Source organism: Ammodytes marinus, assembly GCF_949987685.1.
Source record: "Ammodytes marinus genome assembly, chromosome: 2".
In the NCBI taxonomy this organism is placed as follows: domain Eukaryota; kingdom Metazoa; phylum Chordata; class Actinopteri; order Uranoscopiformes; family Ammodytidae; genus Ammodytes; species Ammodytes marinus.
Window position 1 is genome coordinate 21615055 of NC_137231.1, and position 19714 is coordinate 21634768.

General features: G+C 41.0%; 1 protein-coding gene across 3 annotated transcripts in view; it reads right to left on the bottom strand.

Annotated features, from left to right (window-relative positions):
- Positions 1 to 3080: 3080 nt before the first annotated feature.
- pde4d (phosphodiesterase 4D, cAMP-specific) overlaps positions 3081 to 19714 on the bottom strand; it is a 143584-nt gene continuing 126950 nt past the window's right edge. For all 3 annotated transcript variants that reach the window (XM_080047821.1, XM_080047819.1, XM_080047820.1), the window contains exons 7-15: positions 11721 to 11814; positions 11208 to 11383; positions 10960 to 11058; positions 10670 to 10834; positions 10337 to 10436; positions 8287 to 8441; positions 8012 to 8134; positions 7703 to 7885; positions 3081 to 7075 (exon numbers count right to left, since the gene is read on the bottom strand). In XM_080047821.1, the coding sequence (XP_079903947.1) occupies positions 6578 to 7075; positions 7703 to 7885; positions 8012 to 8134; positions 8287 to 8441; positions 10337 to 10436; positions 10670 to 10834; positions 10960 to 11058; positions 11208 to 11383; positions 11721 to 11814 (1593 nt within the window). In that variant the 3' untranslated portion in view covers positions 3081 to 6577. The remainder of the gene's footprint in view (positions 7076 to 7702; positions 7886 to 8011; positions 8135 to 8286; positions 8442 to 10336; positions 10437 to 10669; positions 10835 to 10959; positions 11059 to 11207; positions 11384 to 11720; positions 11815 to 19714) is intronic.

A 19714-nucleotide genomic window follows, 5' to 3' on the forward strand; every position in this document is an offset into this window, starting at 1 on the left:
TTGATGATTATTTGACTTTTATTTTTTGTACAGTACGTATTTTCCTTTTATAGAATTATTTTGTCTCCTTAAGCTGCCAATGATCTATGATTTAGTGCACTATAGGATGTAGCGGCTTTCTTCTGTGTAATGAGTGCGTGGCTGTTGTGTGACTGTACAGTTAGTGAGTGTGGGTTTGCATGAGTCTGGAGAGTTTTACGTGTGAGTCACAAATGAGTGCAACCTTGTCACCTAAAAGAATCATCTACCTTGGATATAAAAAGTGGCCTTTTTAGCATCTCCAACTCGGCCTCTGTAAGTTTCTCTGTCATGCCTACTTTGGGAATGAATCTAGTACGTATAATGTCGATGTGAGTACTATTCCACGTTTTGCTGTCCGTAGATGTGTGATTTCTCTGATAAGTATATCTGTAAGTCTTAAAAGCAACTATTTCTGTATGCTTAGTCTCTACAATGACCCTTTATAGTTTGATGCGATGAGCATGCAGCCAAAAAGTCAATCATATGTACTGTTTTATTGAAAGACAGAACTTGGTATGATGGCGAGGATCCAGCATTTTATTGAATAATTTAAAAAAACACACTGACTAGGCACAGCACAGTGTATAATAGAACCAATCAGCTTTGGCATGGAATAAACAGCCATATATTAAGTAAAATAATTGTAATGTTTGAGTTAGCATGATAAAATTCCTTGTTTGTGCTATAAAATTAAATCCCTCCTGAAAGACAAAATCTCAGTAAGCTGCTTGGAAAGCCTCTTAGAAATACAGTAGTTTAAAATGACAGGCACCTACAGTACTGTAGTGGTCTTAATGATCACGAAAGTCCATATAGTAAAAAAGATGTGGCTTATTTTAAAATCCAGAAAGCCTTTCTGTTCTGCAATTAATAGATAGAGAAAAAAAGAAAAACATTTGTGCCAAAACATTACAATTCCTTTAGCATCGTCAGTTGTTTGTTGCATAGTTGAATAAAAGATCCAAAAAATTGCATGAAGTCAGTCCTGACTTATCTATGTAGATTTATATATTAAGATAGTGTATATATATATCACTCTGTGTTACAGATTTAGGAGCATTGTCATAGCACTTGCTGTGAGATGCGATGGGCCAATAAGTGCAATATTTTATGAATGAAACCCTGTACATAGTTTCTCCTGTCCTCGAGTATGACAACTCTATCTGCAGTATGTGAGTGACAGTTTGGGCGGAATGGCTCCGAAACTGATGTACTATCTTAAAAATAAAGGAGTGTGTGTGCTTCGTTCAGTAGCTGCAGCCACAGAATGTGTGACTTGGTGTGAGTGCATGTGTGTGTGTGTGTGTGTGTGTGTAAGTGGGTGTGTACCTGCCATATTGAACAGACAATTTACGTAATCTAGTGTATTGTTTGTGTATACCTTTTGTACAAATGTATTCACGTACTATATGCCGTTCCTGCTAACTGTTGGATGTTGATTGAACTTGTGTTATCATGTCGAAAAATGCAGTGTTATTGTGAAAGGTAGTCAGGGAGATAACTTAGTCCAAACCATATGCCATATTGAGAAGGGATACTCATAAATTTGTTTAAAAGATCCTGTGCATATGTGTGTACACGTCCTTCGTGCGTGTGCATTTGTGTATGTGTGTGATATTATAGCCATGAAATAAATTATTGTATAGATCTCCTGTCAAGATTAATTTAATAGAGGAATAGTTATGTGGCAATTGGGGTGCCCCGAACAGTTGCTCTTGTCAAATCTCATTTTAGAACAGTATGACTTACATGTAACTGAATCTATTTGTTTCTCGGAGTGCAAGCAAAGTAAGAAATATGTTTTTGAGATTATAGGAAATAAATCAAATTCTATCAGTGGGTCTCTGTGTTCTCTCTCTTTCTCGGCTGACTACATGGAGTTGTAATGGAGGGGCTGGGCGGCTGCTGCCCTCTAACCCGGACCTGCTGTCTCAATAGCTTTTGGTCTGTTCAGTTAATGCAGCAGACTGCCTGGTTTCATTTCTAGGCCCTGTGCACCACCTAGTGTTGGAGCGTTGAGCCTGCACCACGATGTAGCCAATGAGGAATGTGTTACATTTGATATGACATTTTATGTGCCTACATTTTCGTCTGTCCAAATGCAGCAGTGAAAAGTAGCCTACAGTCACTTGAATAAAATTGGTGGGATCTTATTTACTTCATTTTATACACATATTTTGTCGAATATTGGCCCCTGCATTTCAGGGGCCAATATTCAACCTATTACTGCACTTGTTTGTATTTATTTTGTGTACAGCTACTGTCTTCTACTTTTAACTAATCCGTATTCATTAAACTACCAATCAATACCTGAATAATAATTGCAATTCGCCTGAACCCAACAGCCACACCATTAATATTACAATAATAGATTTATAAAGCGCCATTCATGAAACCGACAGTTTACAGTAATATTAGGGAAGTAAAGGAAGAGGACAGAGTTAAAGGTGCTTTAAGCGGAATGGTTATTTTAGATAACTTCCTGTCAGTTACACAAAGCCGATCTCTAAGTCACTCACTCTGCATGTAATCGTCAAATAAACTTTTCGGGGATCCAGAAACTGGTATCCAATCACAAAAGAGAACGCTACAAACCAGCACCCATCTCAATGACGGTGCACGTGCAGAGCAACAGATGGGTTAATGTGTATGCGCCTACAATGGCTGAGCAGGTAAAAAATCCTTCCCAATGTCTGTTTTAATGGTTTTTATCATGTTTTATCACACTGAAGGATCTGAGATGATGCTAGATAACTCGCTGCTTGAAGACCGCATTGCATTAATGTGGTGACGTAGGGACGAGGGAGGGGACTGCTAACTGCAGTAACTGACAGGAAGTTAGCGAAACTGACCATTCCGCTTACTGAACCTTTAACATAAATAAACCGCTTACTTCACTTTTAACTGAAATGTCTTGTAATACTGCTTGAAGTAACAGTATAGTCTTCATTGTAGAAAATGTCTTATATTGTCGTTTTTATTTTCATTGAAGCAAATGCACGGTGCATCCATCCCTCACAACAATAAAAAATTATAAGAGAAACCAGTGAATAGGCAGAATCAACCCATGCTTTTATTTAATCCATTGCATATAAAAACTTTTTTTCATCATTTTTATTTGTTTTTTTACATAAAGTTGTATGATCTACAGTGCTATCCAATAGACTGCAATTAACAAGGAATCCATTAAAATAACATTTGAATTGTCTTGTGAAACTTCCAGACAAGTTGGCATTCTAAAGACATAACCCAAAAAATAATTGTCCTGAAGACCTTTTTTTAAGTTACAGTTTGTGTTTTCCTTTCATACCATAAAAAATAGAACACATAATGAGAAAAGAACCCACTGTTTCCATTGGTCCAGGGCTGTTTAGAATCTACAGTATGTGTGTCAAAATAAGAGTCCCTTTTTCGGGACAATGATGCACTTACCCTCAACCCCTATCCCCCCCAACCCCTCCCCTTCACTACAGAAATATACTACACCCTTCTCCCGTCCAGGCAGAAAAATGTCAGTGGTTTTGGATATTGCAAGTCATGTGAGTGGAAGTGTGGGCCGAGCATAGATAAGCAACACACTGTCAGTGTTTCAGCCATAATTAATGCAGCAGTGGCTGAACATGCAGATGTGTCTCAAAGCCTCTGGGCTTAGCAGGCCACGATCGAGCAGAACCTACACACTCCTGTAGCACCCATTCAGTGTTTGTAGCTGTGACACAGCCACGTGGATGTAAACAACACAGCAGTAAGTCTGAACCGACACGGCAAAGTTACTGCCATATTGTTCACATCCGACCGTCAGCATCACATCTGAGTTTAGCGGCAGGGCGTAAGGAAGGTGCGAGTTGGTCAGACCAGGTCTACAGCAAATACAACTCTTGGACATCCGGCTATAGGCCACAGATCACTCACGTAGTAAATCTATGACTTGTGGTTGACCTGAATCTCTGCAAGCTTCTGCACTGATGACATATTCTTCCAGTGCCACATTTTTTTTATAAAGCAATTTGTGTTTGGCTGTGATAGTAAAAAGGCAACATTTTCAAATTCACAATAAGAAGATCAGGCCAACCCAAGTCAAAATATTCACTAGCCTACTGCAGCAAAAAGAGAACTAGAAAAATAATAGGAAAAATAGGAAAAAAAGGCTAAGGTAAATGACATGCGTTGAATTTAAGGCACAGCCCATGGGCCAAGGAACAGTTTCTTTTTAAAAAACAATTTGGCTTTCCCCCTCTCTTCACTGAGCTAGTTCTCAGATAAGCGACATGTCGATGGATCATTTATACACTGAAGCTCATGTGCAATTAACATTCTCTCAACAAGAGGTACGTAATACAGCCACACCATCACCAAAAGGGATGATAAGAATCAACCATTTTACGACAAACGGCATTATGATAGTAATAACATTAATAATTATATATTATATACAGCACAATAAATATGTTTGTAAACAGCGATAAAACCAGAAAATCTTATTACAGGTAAGGGCGTCGGGTGAGGATGAAAAAAAGAGAGAGAGAAAAAAATCTTGGCACAAAATGAAAGACCGAATAAAAACTTTTTGGAAATTACACGATTAAAACGAGCACTCTTAAAAAAACAGTGTGCAATATTTCAAGTTTTTTTTCTCCTTTTTTTAAATTATGAATTTTTTACATTTGTTAATTTTTCATATTTTATGTACACAGAGAAGTGGGGCAAAAAGTATATATGGGTATTGTAACTGGCAAACCTGCACTGTGGTGTATGCTACAGTGAAATATTTACTGTACCACCTTTATATTGCAAAAAAAAAGACTATAAATAATATAGTAAGAAAAATAGACAATAAATAATAGCATCAGGTGTTGAGTGAAAAATGATAGAAAACATGGAGAAAGGAAGAGACCCTTTGCTGACATGTAGGTCAGCACTTGAAGCCTAAGTATTAATGGGTGAGTGTTTTGGCGAGTTATACATATTCAAAATAGTAGGTGGTGATATATGAATATATCAGTGCATTAGTATCTATGTAGAGGATAGTCTCATCTGATGACTACGCAACAGAGCTGATTGTCGAAAAACAAAGACAGCAACTGGGTTTGATGTTGCAATGGCAGAATTAAATGGTATTTCGACTAATAAATAGATTGATACACCTTCACAGAAAAGTGTCTGAAAAAGCGCAGGTGTGCAGTTGTTGGTGACGTGTACATAAAACAGAATGTTAAAGAAATAGAACATCAAAATCACCCCCAGTAGTTTTTAACACCGTTACTATTTCTGTATACTCCCTAATCAAGCTTCTACAAAAAGGTGCTGTTTGTATCAACTACAAAGCATTGCATTGTCTCAGGATGTGTTCAAAAGAACTGCAGGCAACAATAATAAAATTCAAAGGCTTCATCACACATCACAAACAATTTCAGTGAAATGAAAGCATAAGACTTCAGGCTCCTGCTTCCTTTATCAGTGGAAACTCTCACCAAAATAAAATATATTATGGATACATTTCCGAATTTCAAACTCAAAAGGTCTGATCAAATATGAATAAAGTGGCATGGGAGTAGTAGTATAAATGCTATTGGAGCAAGTGCAAACACCTCAGAACACTCCTAAAGTAATCCAGCCGTGAAGATACCCCAATCAAAAACACTGAATATCTGTGACACATTTTCACCCCATTGGTTTTTCCAAAAAGCTCTCCAATCTTCTTTGCTAACAAAAGAAAGCCTAGGATTGCAAAAGTAAATTCTAGAAAATATCTGAATCTTACATACAGTACAATACAAAAATTAAAGAGGTCTAAGACAGCATCGTGGCTGTTTAGATTTGAGCTTTGTATCAGTCAGGTATTTATTTATTTTTTCAAGGAAGACTTCCACATGAGAAATGTGTCTCGGAAAGCTCCCCAGTGCGCTGCAGCTTTCATCTCTGCGGCGTCCCCTTCAGGTTTGTCAGTAGAACGGCAGCATAAGACCCACCCCTTTTATTTTCGTAGTTGAGAGGAAATGACCTTACCGAGAGACAGAGATTCTCCATGAATACACAAAGATTAACGTCTCTGTAGAGTATGGGCACTTGATAAAAACACAGAAAAAAACACTGTAAAACGTTCAGGCAAGGCTGAGATGAAGGGGGGAAGGGAAGAGTAGTGGGACATTATGTGTTGTTGTGACCAGCGCTGAGCGGACTGTGCTCGTGTCCTAAACGTAAGCTCGTAAAGGAGGGAGTGGAGTAAAAAAAGGGAAATGAAGACGCACCATTTCATTACAAACGGGAACGGAAAAAGGAGTTTTTCCTGAGTGCAAATAAACTTGAAGAAGTACCGGGTGGCGTGTGTGTCTGAAAAACAGAGCTGACAGGGTGGGGTGGAGAGAGAGAGAGAGAGAGAGAGAGAGAGAGAGGGAGAGAGAGAGAGAGAGAGAACAGTGCACGCTTTGGAACCATACACATAGATGTATAAAAAAACACAAACGGACTCCACAAAAAAAAAATCAGGAAAAAATATTCTATAAATAATCATCTGTCATTACTAAGAAGAACAGTTAATCAGGTCCATGAACTGCTGCTATGTGATGGGGCTTTTCTCTTTCTCCTCCTCTTGCTCTGCTACCTCCTCGTCCTCCACTACACAGGGTTGTGAGGAGGGCGTGTCCCCTTCCTCTTCCGTCACCTCCTCCTCCCCGTCATCCCCCACCTGTTCGTCTAAAGGAATCTCTGTTGATTCTGAGTCCTGTGTGCAGAGCGTTTTAGAGTCCGTACAGCTGTTTTCCTCTTCCTCTTCCTCTTCCTCGTCCTCCTCTTCCTCCGGCTGGCTGCCGCTGTCTTTCTCAGTGTCCGACTCCCCGTCCTCCTCCAGCGTGAGCTCAAACTGGAACTTGTCCCCTCCTGGGGGGCGCGTGCCGTCCTCGGGCTCGTCCAGGGCAGGAGAGGGGCTCTGGGGGATGGTGCTCTGGTACCACTCCCTGTTGTCTTCCAACGTGTCCAGGATGTCCTGGGCGTCAGGGTGCACCAGGTCGGCCCACGTCTCCCACAGAGGGTGAACGATATAGTCTATGAAACCAACCTGCAGCCGGATGAATGGAGGGGTGAAAACATGGGTCAGACAAACAGGTTGTTCAATGTGTGTGTGTGTGCAGTGTTTTTACGCTATATCTGTTTACATCAAGGTAAAGCCGAGCTGCTGAATTAACAAATTACGAATAAACACACCTACAACTCGAAAAGGGAGATGAGAGGACTAGTCTTGAGAAAATAACCTTTATCAAGGTTTTTTACCCGCTGTCACACACGTGTCAATACGCCATTTTAATCTAGAGGCTGACGCTACAATGCACACAGAGTAGGTGAGATTGGAGGGGACTATTTTGGCAGACCTTTAGGAGTATTTAATATTGTAAATGTAATTTATTCAATTTGTCAAAGGCTATATTTACAGCTATGTATTTATGGTCAATAAAACAAGCCCCATATGTAAACTAGACAGGCATTTTCCCCTGTTCATCGCTGTGTGCAACTGTGAATTTTCATTAAGTCTTTGTGCCTCCGAAAGCCCCGTGTCCATCCCAGCAGGCCACAGTTGCAAATGCAAAAAACATCCCTGGGAACCCAAGTGCCCCCGCTGATACGTTTCAATCCTAGGGTGGACACTGATGTGAACAGACAGTACATATATGTGCGTGTATGACTGTACCTGGGTCTTTTCTACCGAGGCGTTGTGTTTGTCACACATGGGGCTGATCTCCATGCCCCTCTCTCTCTCTCTGTCACCCTGGCTGAAGAACTCTTCCATGATGCGGTCCGTCCACTGGCGGTACAGCTGGAGAGGTTTGGTGGGGTTGCTCAGGTCTGCACAGTGCACCATGTTCTGGAGAACCTGAATATAATAAATAAGAACAATGTCTAAAACATGGTGCCAACCTTTGCCACATGTTTAACATATGGGTAATGTAAAGTAGGCTGAAGCATAACGGTCGGGGAGACAGTGAGGCTTTATTCCAACCTGTATCCTGTCAGAGTAGTTGTCCAGCAGCAAGACACCAGAGCTGGTCACCTTCTTGGTTTCCACCATAGTTTTCAGATCTGCCAGTAGATTCATGTGCTTGGACATGTCTGTTGCTAACACCTGGGGGAACCCGAAAAAAGCTCTTAGTGTTGAATACAGGAAACAGTTATAAAATTAATGTATAATGCAGTGCACATAATGATTTCTGACTTTTTCGAGCTAGCCCAGTTGGAATGGACTTTAATCGAAGAGATGGAAATCTTTTCACTTACTATGTCAATGACCATCTTTCGCAGTGATTGTCTTTGTTTTTTGGTCAAGTTTTGGAAGATGTCACAGTTCTCCTCTTGTAGAAGCTTGAAACCAACTGCTAGATGGTGGTTCTCCAACACCGACGAGTCATTGTACATCAACGCAAGCTCCGAATCTGCACCGAGGAAACGGTTGATTTTAGTTTGTGGAATTGTGCTTTTTCCAAGTTTCAAAACAGTTCACCGGGAGCCAAAGGTATAACATTACAAATACCAAGAAAAAATACTTGAGAAAAGATAAAACAATACAGTATGCCACCAGAAATGTGGCTATTTTGTAATATGATTCATGCGCATTAAAGTATATGAAACAGTTTGAGGTGCTAATTAAAGCTACATTATAGCTGCTAACAGGTATGTCCAACTTGTATAAGTGCTGAGGTAAGCAGTAGAAAGCACCAGCATGTTTTCTTCTCGGAGGTTTCCCCGTGTCATCTGAAGGTCCTCTATCTGTATTTAGATTTTCCATTAAGATGCATTAGTCTTGGCCACAACCGAGCAGAGCAGCAGAAAAGGAGAAAGGGGATCCTGCTCTGTTGCTCTGTGGCTGACAGACGTATCATTCTGGTGACTCCTGACTAGGATGACTCACACAGCCTTTACTGCAGGGATTCCCCAATTTTGGCTTATGGCAAGCACAAGACAGTTTGTGTGTAAAGTGTGTGGGACCGGGCAATGTCTTTTTTCTTTTGACAAGGCCTTATTAATATTTAAATGCAATACACATATCTGTAATGGTCTGGAAACAATCCACATGCACTTATTTATCAAGTCATTTATGAAAATAAAGAAAATTGTTGAGTGTGGTCTGTGGCTAATTCAGGGATTCAGGCAGGAACACTGAGTCTGGAAAGAGATATTGGAGTGGATTTTCTTTTTTTTTTTATGTCTCGCTCCTGATTTGTCGGGCAAAAATAACACATAATCCAAAGATAATTGTATTGAGGTGGAGGCAGAAATGGCTACAGTGGATACTTCACAACCAAAACAATCAACTGCTATCTGCATGCTTACATACCAAAAGTGGTAAATTAGTTATTTATTATTTAATTCATTCATTTATTTAGAATTGTAGTTGTTTGTGTTTAATTGTTTGCTTGTTACTCCAACAACAAGGATGTCCTGTTAACCACAGTGTGCACTGTGAACAATGATGTATTACAAGGAAAGGTTATTCTTGAGGACAATATTGATCTCCTCTTTGAACTCCTCTGCCTTTGAATCACACATGAAAGTCCTTACACGTGACTAAAAAAAAACACATGCTGGTGAAGCGGTACACGTGTGCTAACCTGGCGTTAACAACCTGTTCTCGCGCAAGCTTCACTTTAGTTCATTGAGAAAAGGAAGCTCTGATTGGTTCTTGTAGTCAACATCGCGCAACCAAAAAGCTTGTGAGATATGGCTGGTCACACAAGACTAGATTGGCGATTTCATGAACCAATCAGAAGCTGCCTTCCACTATAAGGGATGAACGTTTGGTCAGAACGTGGGTACTAATTGGCCCGGTCATTTTTTTTGACCGGTTCCTCCCCACTGATATTGTAGGAAGGACAGACTGATCTGAGGGAGAGAAGTGAATGTGAAGCTCGCACGAGATCAGGCTGGTCTAGCCAGGCTACACGTGTGCCTCTACAAAATGCCTGTGTACGTGCATGTGGGTTCTGTTTAGAATTATTTTAGGCACCAATGTACACTAAATGTAGTCAAAAGTTGTATTTATATGTAATATTTGATTGATTGATTGAGGCTCATTGTCTGCAATATGCTAGTATGTGTATATATGTGTGTGTGTGTGTGTGTGTGTGTGTGTGTGTGTGTGTGTGTGTGTGTGTGTGTGTGTGTGTGTGTGTGTGTGTGTGAGCTAGCAAGGCACAGTCCAGAGTATGCACGTTCCAACCATGGTAATAGACTGCAAGTGAGTGTGTGCTTGTACTGTATGCGAAAGCACACAAATGACACTGATGAGCAAGTGACGTAGCTGCTAACACAATGATATATTTAGACTCACTGGTGTTGATGAGGAACTGGTTGGAGACTCCAGGATGGTCCACGTCGTGAATTGCACTGGCAAAGATGGCAGCTAGGATCTCAAGGTCGGTGAAGACGGCCTGGAAGAAAGAAAACCAAGCACAGAGAGGGGAGGGAGGCGGAGAGGGCAGGGCATTGATTAGGGAATCAAATCGTTGGACAAAAATATCCTTGCAAATAAGAGCCATTGATTGGACTTTGAGCTGCAGTTTGATTGAAGCTGATTGTGAAAACGTGGGTTAGTGCACATGTGTTTATGTCCATGCACGGGTGTGTGTGTGTGTGTGTGTGTGTGCGCGCACATGCACCTCACCTCCAGGGCGGGGGTGGATAGCAGCACGTGAGTTGACTGGGTGACGTCAGCAGCATGGATGTTGTTATGGTAGGCCACATCGCCATGGTAATGGTCTTCTAAGGTCATCAGGTATGTAATAAAGGTGTCAAGTGGAATTTTAAAAGTTTTTAACAAGTCTCTCTCCTACAAACCAGAAAGAAAGGAAGGGGAGAAAGAGAGAGTTAATGGTGACATTTCTTTTAAGATTCAACAATCATTCCTTTTTTCAATGTAATATGAAGACAAAAAGAAGTAGTAATAGATGTAACCTGGAATATCGTGTGCATCATGACTGTCAGTGGCCGATTCCCAGAGAACTCTGAGATTTTAAAAACATTAAGGCCCCATTTATTCACATGCTCAATCTCCTGAAAAAGGAAAGAGAAGCACAATTATTACCTTAGCCTCAGCCTCAAAGTACGCTTCAGAAAAGTGTACACTTTATTTGATTTTTAAATTGCAACACGGTCTTTGTGTGTTTGTGTACACAATTTGTCAGGACACACAAAAAACGCACCTTAGCGAGTTCATCCTCGGTCTCCGTCTTGACTCCGAAGCGAGGGATATTAGAGTTTGTGAGGCTGGAGGAGTGTTGCAGTTTTTTCACCCCGCTGATCTGAGACATGGGTTTGTTCTTCTTCTCCTTCTCCTTCTGAGTCTGAGGGGTGGGCATCTCTACTTCATGTTGCTTGTCTGGAGAGACGCAATGGAAGACAATTGGAAGGTTGAACAACATAAGGATGATCAAGTGGTTTCAAACAGCAAAATGATCTGAGTTTCCTTCCCCAAAAAAATAGTGGATGGATTTCATCTGATGTCATATCCTGGTGTAATTAAAACACGTTTAGGAGATGTATAGTTCCGGGAGTGTATACAGGGTTTTAGAAAAATAAAATTGTATGCATTTGTTTGGCCATAAACAAAATACAACATCACACTTTGTTCTGCTACTTTGCAGGCAAGATGGATATATTCTATTTTATGTATTTATTCCAAACCAGTGAGTCCATCTACATGTGTCATCACTCACCAAGGAAGGTGCTGGAGATGAACTCAGACACCTGGTTTCCAGAGCGGCTCATCTCTGATAGGTGAGTGAGCTCCCTGTTCAACATCCTCTTGAACTGAAAGAGGGACACACACACAAACATACAGATCAGTGGTTAGGCAAAATGACAATTTTTCTTCTTTTTTTTCATACATTCGTTTTGAACTTTATGTCACCAAAATAATGCACAGAGATAATTTATATACTGTATATCCACAGCCGTTGATGAGGCAACAAAAAAAAAATTAGGCCCCCAATAGAAAACTTCCTATTGTACTAAAAATACATTTTCAGGTACCACCATATATTGTCTGACAATTGCATACGATTCTGGATCTTAATACAGGGGAGATGTCTAAAGAGAGAGTAAATAGGGAGGGAGGGGGGATTGTGTTAACATCTGTCAGGGATAATAGTACACTAAAATGCTGAAGTTTGTAAGGACAACTCAATAAAGATAGTGTTATTAATAACAAACATGTCAGTTAGGAAATGTAAGGATTTTTTCAACACAGACTGTTCTGTTGTCTGAGAACCTTTTTACTAACAGATGATTTCACCATCAAGTGTAGAACACAAACAGATACAAAGACAAATCGTGGGTAACAGGGCTGGTGGCAAGGATGAACGTTATTGGTTACCCATATTTCCACGTTCCTTTCTTTCCATTTCATTTTGTTTCTGTAACACCCCTTCCTCCTCACTGCCTCCCCTTCCCCCGTTCTCTATTTCTATGTCTCTGGGGACTAATTGGAGTGGCAGATCCAAATTGTGTCCCTGCCTTTGATTTGAAGACCACAACTGATTGATGTGAATGAAAAAAACACTTGAAATCAGGTATTTTTCCAGAGTGGTTGCAGAACAACAGAGTTAGGAAACGCATTGCAAAAAAAACAACCTCAGGGACACTGCATTGTCTAAATCATTCTGGCCTAAGTCCAAATGCATAATGTATTACTATTGATTAAATACATAAATCTATATTGATTACTTAATAGACCATTACAGCACTGCAGAGTGCTTACTGCGCAATTGTGTACCGACATCCCTTTGAATAACACCTATTGGCATTTATGGGGCTGGCTTTTTAAAATGGACACGCAGGAGGCAAAGAACCATCTGTAGTGTGCTTGAGTCAGGTAATAAGAGTCATTAGAGCAAAACAAATGGCAAATACACGCCAGGTAGAGCTGTATTTGCATGCCACATAACAAATAGATAGTAAGATGGGGTCACTGCAAAAAAAATTTAAGATTTTTGTTTTTTAAATTAAAAACCCCTTCTTCATTACATCAGAAATAAAGAGCAAACTATATTTCCATGAGATGTTAATGACAAAAGTCATCACATAGGTTTGACCATAAAAAATGGCCTTTGAAGCATTCAATAAAACAAATGTAACAATTTACAACGTAGGGAAACTGTCTATGCTTATACATCCAAACTCACTTATAAATGTTGAATTTTCTTCTCTTGATTTTATTAGCTGTTTTCTTTTTGTATTTTTCTGCAATATAAATAAAAATTGATTGATTGATTGAACTGCGTATGTTCTTCTTTTGGGCTACATTCAGAGTACAGTGCCACCACCATAAGCTCTCCCAATTACACACATATCACAAATAAATTATGAACTTATGAAGCCTTGTTCCATGGGCAACATGTTGGTGAGGAGCTATATACACTATATGATTTATATCTGTGGCAATATAACCCAACATCCAAATCAGGGGAACGGTCAAACTTCAGTTACAAAAAACACTTCCATTGGAAATCAATTTAAACAATAACATTGAAAAAGGGGTTGAGAAAAACAAGACTAATTGATTATAGGTGACTTCACTAAGCCGAGACCACATCTTACCTTTATATATCCCCAGGACACAGAGAGTAGATAATTTGCTTCAGGCATTTTGATAAATCAACACAGTAGATCCAGACACAGAGAGGTGTGGGTTTCTAGCCCCAAAATACAGTTCGGATGATGAAATCTCTAGACAGCTAGCGAAACAAAAACAGTCCGCAGCTTAGGCCAGTCAAAGACCACAACCTGAACAGGTTCAATGTAAAACTGCCGTACAGAGTCCAGAAATGGGGCGGAATGTTCCTGCCCTGCGAATGTCCATAAAAAATAGCCCATCTTCTGGGAAGCGGAGAGGAAAAGAAAGATTCTGAGAGAGGTGTGGTGGGACCGTGGCTCCCCAAAGATCCAATGAGAACATATCGTGACCATACACACTGTGATACACACTGACATATGCACATGCACGCACACACACATGGAGACAGGGACACACTGCTGAGGTTTGTGAATAATTGATGATGGTGCGGATGCTTGGTAGATGCCAAAGCACCGGGACATCAAAAATGTTTTCTGTCAACAGCTTGCAATCAGGGCCCGCTGCCTGACTGCCCTGCTTCTGTGTGAATGACACAAGCTCCCATGTGAAGAGCACAGGCTGCTTCTCTCACTGTGTCACACCACAGCAGCGAATCAGGGCCCAGATATGTGAGAAGTGTGAGCTCGTCATCACCTCTGATTGGCTCGGATTGGAACAGAGTTGAGGTCACCCGCTGTGTGATTGGCTGGGACTGAAATCAGTGGACCATCTACCCCTTCCCCTTTCCTTTCATTCCTGCAGTGCAGTGGGATGTGATTTTGAGTGTGCACTTATGTGCGTACAATAATACATACAGTATATGTCCATTTGTGACATATAGGTGTATGTGTGTGTGTGTGTGTGTGTGTGTGTGTGTGTGTGTGTGTGTGTGTGTGTGTGTGTGTGTGTGTGTGTACTGTATGTGTTTGTGTTTTGAGTGACCTAACCTTCTGTACAAGCCCAGGTTACCTCATCCAACGTGACACAACATTGAATAGCGGAGGTCAGTTCTTTTGCCAGTATTCATGGAAGCTGAGTCACAGTAACATCACTGTTCGGATGATGTAAATACACGGAAAAACAATTAATATTACGAAAAGAATCAGCGTCACCGTTATCCGAAGTGAGCTCAGTCGGACAGAAAGTGAAAGTAATGTGTTCACACGACAGTCTATGGTTTACACAGGCTGCTGTGGGTGTCGCTGAGCTCAAGAGGTTGTCACTTTAGTACAAAACGAGGATCAAGCATTATTGATGGACTCCATCATGGAAGACTTTGATTATGATTATTATTATAATAATGTTATGAGATAACTTGTGTAAATAAAAAATAACACTTCATAAACATATTTCATGTAGCCATTTCTATTTTTATGTAATTCCATAGCACTAAATAATCTGCTGTTCGAATGGTATTTAATGTGTAGTCTCATAGAGATATTTTTATCAAGGGAGAAATTATTTTGTTCTATTGAAAAAATTGATCTCTATGAGATTTAAAGTCAGACCTTACATACACCCATGAAAACAGACAAGAAACCGTGACTAAAATATCAAGTAAGATGACTAAAAATCTCAACCAACTCCTGAGGGAATATGGGCTCTTTAACTTCTATGCTCCAGTCTCCGTTTGCTGTTAGTAGCAGGTAGTGGGAGTAGGAGCCTATAACTGCTGCCTGCTGTGGCTGAAAATGACACTATCAGAACAGTGAGAGTGAAGCCAAAACAGTAAAGTTGTGGGCCACACAGCAACAACTCACTATAAACATCCGTAAGGCCAAAGGCAAATGCAGATCCAGGTGATACTTATCTGTAGGTTCATTATTACTGGCAACCCCTTTTACATTGTCACACTGTTTTCATATTGTGCTTAGATACATTGCTACTACTGTATAACACATGTACAAACATGGCAGCATGACAATGCATTACCGGTATACAGAATCGAGTGCAGGCATAGAAGTTGACCAATACAATAGATTTATGATTTGGGATTTTTTATTTTTTTTCTAAAGAGAGCATAGTTTAATCTTGTTTTCTGAGATTTGTTTATCACAGACAACTTATACAGTGTGTAAACCTGGGATTCTGAGAAGGGGAGCTCTCCTCTGAGTTTCTCTCTGTGTTTGTGTGTGAGCACAAATTTGCATATACATGTGTTGTGTGTCTTATGGACCAGTGGCTACACGGATTGAGAAGGGACCTAGCGTGTCTCTGCTTACTTTACACCCCACCTCTACAGCCAGCCTGGCACTGGGAGTAATTTACAGCTACGCTGGAGCAGATGAGACAACTGGCTAGCAGAGATCCAGCAGCTTGATTGACTCTGAGCCACACACACATATTAATAGCATAGCCAAGAGGTGTGAACACAACTATTGGGTAAAAATTGGAAAGTGTCACACCAAGCTTAGCTGTGACTTGTGTGTAATTAGTTCTTCGGCTGAGTGACCATAAAAATATCCACTCCTTGCTGTATATAGCCTACGACACCCACAGATCTCTGTTGAATTTGTCATTTTGTCACATTCCATGTTTACACATTCCCCCACAATACAGAGAGAACAGAAACACTGTCATTGCAGCTACTTTTTTCAATAAATGTACCACTGACTGTGAGGATTTAAGTCTGCTGTCCATTCATGTTCTTAACAAAAAGCATGAAGAGCTGAACAGTAATGGAAGGGGGTTAGACATTATATTCTTATAAACTCAGAGAGACGGCACTTGTTGATCAGCACTTGTAAGACTAACTAGTGTGACGGACACAGGGTGGCCTGAATGTGTGTGTGTTGCCCCTAGTGTGTGGCTGTGCTGCAGGGAGCTTGTGGGCGGAGCCCAACAATCAGGGAGAGGCAGATGCCCTGGAAAGCAGCAGTGGCAGTTTGGCTCCCTCTCTTCCCCGGCCTGCAGCCTGACCTTTTGCTTCATTTGTGTTTGGTTGTTCACCTTATTCTTTATTAAATTATGTATGTTGCTCAAGACCATGCGTGGCCTCCCCTTATTGTTGCACACCATTGAGCCAGGTTGTAACACTAGTTACAAACGCAAACATGACACAACTTTTAATGATGTATAAGCATTATCCATACTGATCAGGAGTTGTTCATATGTCTTCTCAACATAAAGATTGTCAAAATTGGAATGTCCACTGCCAGTAAAGGCTTGGTTCATGAGTAGCCTGGCACTGCCTGCCTACATAATTCCGCTTAATTTTCATTTCCCTTCAGTGGTCAGTCTGGGCCTGCAGTATATTCTTACGCCCTCCACACACATCCTGCGTCTACCTCTGGAGCGCGTCGCGTCGCGTTCCATTACTGCTGCCTCTTTTCTAAAAGCCCTATCTTTCTACATATAGTTTTCATAGATAATTCCCATTAAAAATTAAGTTCTTTCGTGCCATTTATGATCCATATGATTTATATTGAGTCTAATATTGAGTTTCAACAGTAATCCGTGTGCCCCATTGCCTTTTTTTTTGCCACATTTTCGCTTGTTGGAAGTTTTATTTTGAAAGGGACACACCAGGAAATGGTGAAACTACAGCGAAAGCTGCCGGTATGAAGTCAATATGACTCCCAGCAGAGTATTTCTCTATCAGTTAAAGCAGAGAGACCCGAGAGAGACGCGCGGCTCTCAGAAAAAAATGGGCGAGCCTCCTGAGGTAAAGGGGAGCGTCGCTGCGGACGTGCCTCCGACGGGCATCGGCAGTGCGTCTGAGGTTGGATGTGTGGCCGCTCTAGGTTGATTACACGGTCGGTGAAAAAAAGTCAGACGCGCAGTAGAGGTAGGATGTGTGTGGAGGCCGGTTTTCTCCGGCCAGATTTTTGATGGTCCAATCAGCGAACAGAGGGAGTGGCTCAGAAGCCGGCGCATGACATACGTCACAACCAAACGTATGCGATTGGTTGGCAGATCCAGAGTGGCATCGGGCAAATCCAATAGTTTTAAACTTCAACAGACACCCGCCTTGAAGTGAGTTAACGTTTGTCAATTGAGCAATTCCAGACCTTCTGTACAAATGAAATGAAGTACGATGGTCTGGTAGGACCAGGCTAGGTCATGAGTACAACATTGTGTATAGCCAGGCAAACAACTTCCAGACACTGGACTGCAAAATACATGTTGGTATGAGCATGTCCTTAAGGGTTAGGGAAATCAAACTGAATACAAATTCAATCTTCACCATCAATGAAAGAGGGAATTTATTGAGAGAGAATATGTTGCGACACACAGGCATCTCCAGCATTAAGGTTGTATGCAGGCTGTACAGGTATGTTTTATGGTAAAGAAAACACTGCAAGTGTTCACCAAGAAAATACCCCAAGGATCCACCACTGACTCACAGGCCTTTAACATATGTCACTCTAAATGGCTTGACATTTACCTTACCAAGGCTGCAACACGTGATACCACTATTGAGAAACTACTTCGATCTTTCAGTGGTTTTGCTTTGTTTTGTATGGTCCATGTTTCATAAGCACAACATTTAAGCCAATTATAAGTAATTATATTCCCTGTGTGAGAGCTGCGTCACTTCACATAGTGAATAAGAAGTGACACTTTCCAGGGAAAACAATAGGCCTACAGATTCCTGCTCAGCTATCGCATCAGGGCCCGTGTCCACCTAACGCCTTTTTCCAGCGTTAAACGCTGGCTGTGCGCTCGGGAGTGTGTCTACTGAGCGTTTTTTTCGACCGCACTTTTCAAGCGTTTTATGAGCTGGGAGAGAGAGCGCTGTGATTGGGGGACCTATGATCAACACTGGTTTAAGGCTGTTTAGGCTTGCTGTTTTCTATTTAAATCGTTACATTTTAATATGAGTAGTCTTATGAAACAGAGAATACTTTCCACCATCCTCTGTTTGGATGAGGAGTTATCGCGGCTCCTGCAAACACACACGGAGCAAGTTGTAGGCTGACGTGTGCGCATGAAACGATCCGTAGGAGATAAAAAATACAGCGAATCAAGTGTTCGCCTAATCTGATAATAGAAAAGTAGGCTATCGATAAAGATTTGGATTGCGGAGTCTTTATAATGGTATCAATATGAATAGAAATTAATGATCCCCTCCCTACTTACAGTGTAACTGGGCAATAGCTTTAACATGGTGGACTTTAATCATTGTATGGCCCACGATCACTTTTTGGCACAATGTGACTTTTTTAAATAAGTAAAAATGTTCTGAACATTTGTGTGGAAGCTAACATTCAGCTTGACTCTGAGCTAGACTGAGTTTTCTGAGCCCCCCAAAACCAGGCCAGGTGCATGGCAAAAAGAAGCCCTTTCACGATGCTGCAGCAGGACCAAGCATGAATTGTTGTTGGTTGTTTGTGTTCAGGATGAGACAAGTAAGCAGTGTTTGCATTTAAGAGATACGGTTAGCTAAAATGTATAATTTAATTAGCCTTGGGCAAGTGAGCACGACATTCGGGCAAGTAAAACATTACCTGTACTTGCCCTATGGGCAAGTGCTTTGGAAACCTTAGTGTCAACCCCTGGACCGGGATCTACATTTTGACGTATCGCTGCATAATGCCGGAGCTAAAGTTCACCAGTGGCTGCAAAGAATCTGGATCGTGAAACAACCAAAAATGCAAAGAGTTTTTGCTCCGAAACTCTTTATCTTCACTAGAAACTACTTTTTTGACCCGGAAGGCCAGAGGCATGCTGATCCAACTAGACCAACAGTACATACTGAGCCAGAGGAAAACACCAGAAACACCTACACCCACACAAAGGCTGAAGAGAATGTAACCACAGGAGCCTTCTAAACTACGTAGACAACAGACCAGTAGAATTAATCCTATTACTTTTGAACCAGGATACATACAGATACATACAACCATACATACAAATGTATGGTAATGTAGTGAATTGCATACATTAATTTCCCAGGTTGTGTCCTGATTAGGGTCACTGTATTGCTTTCCCAAAAAGCTAACTGAAAACATCAGCAGCTTTTCAATGTGACACAAAGGACACAACTAAAGCACTGGTATGGGGTGGTGATTCTCACAGGAATGTCACTGTGAATGACATCACACATTTCCTGCTGCAATTTAACTCAATTTCACGGCAGGGGAATTCCATTGT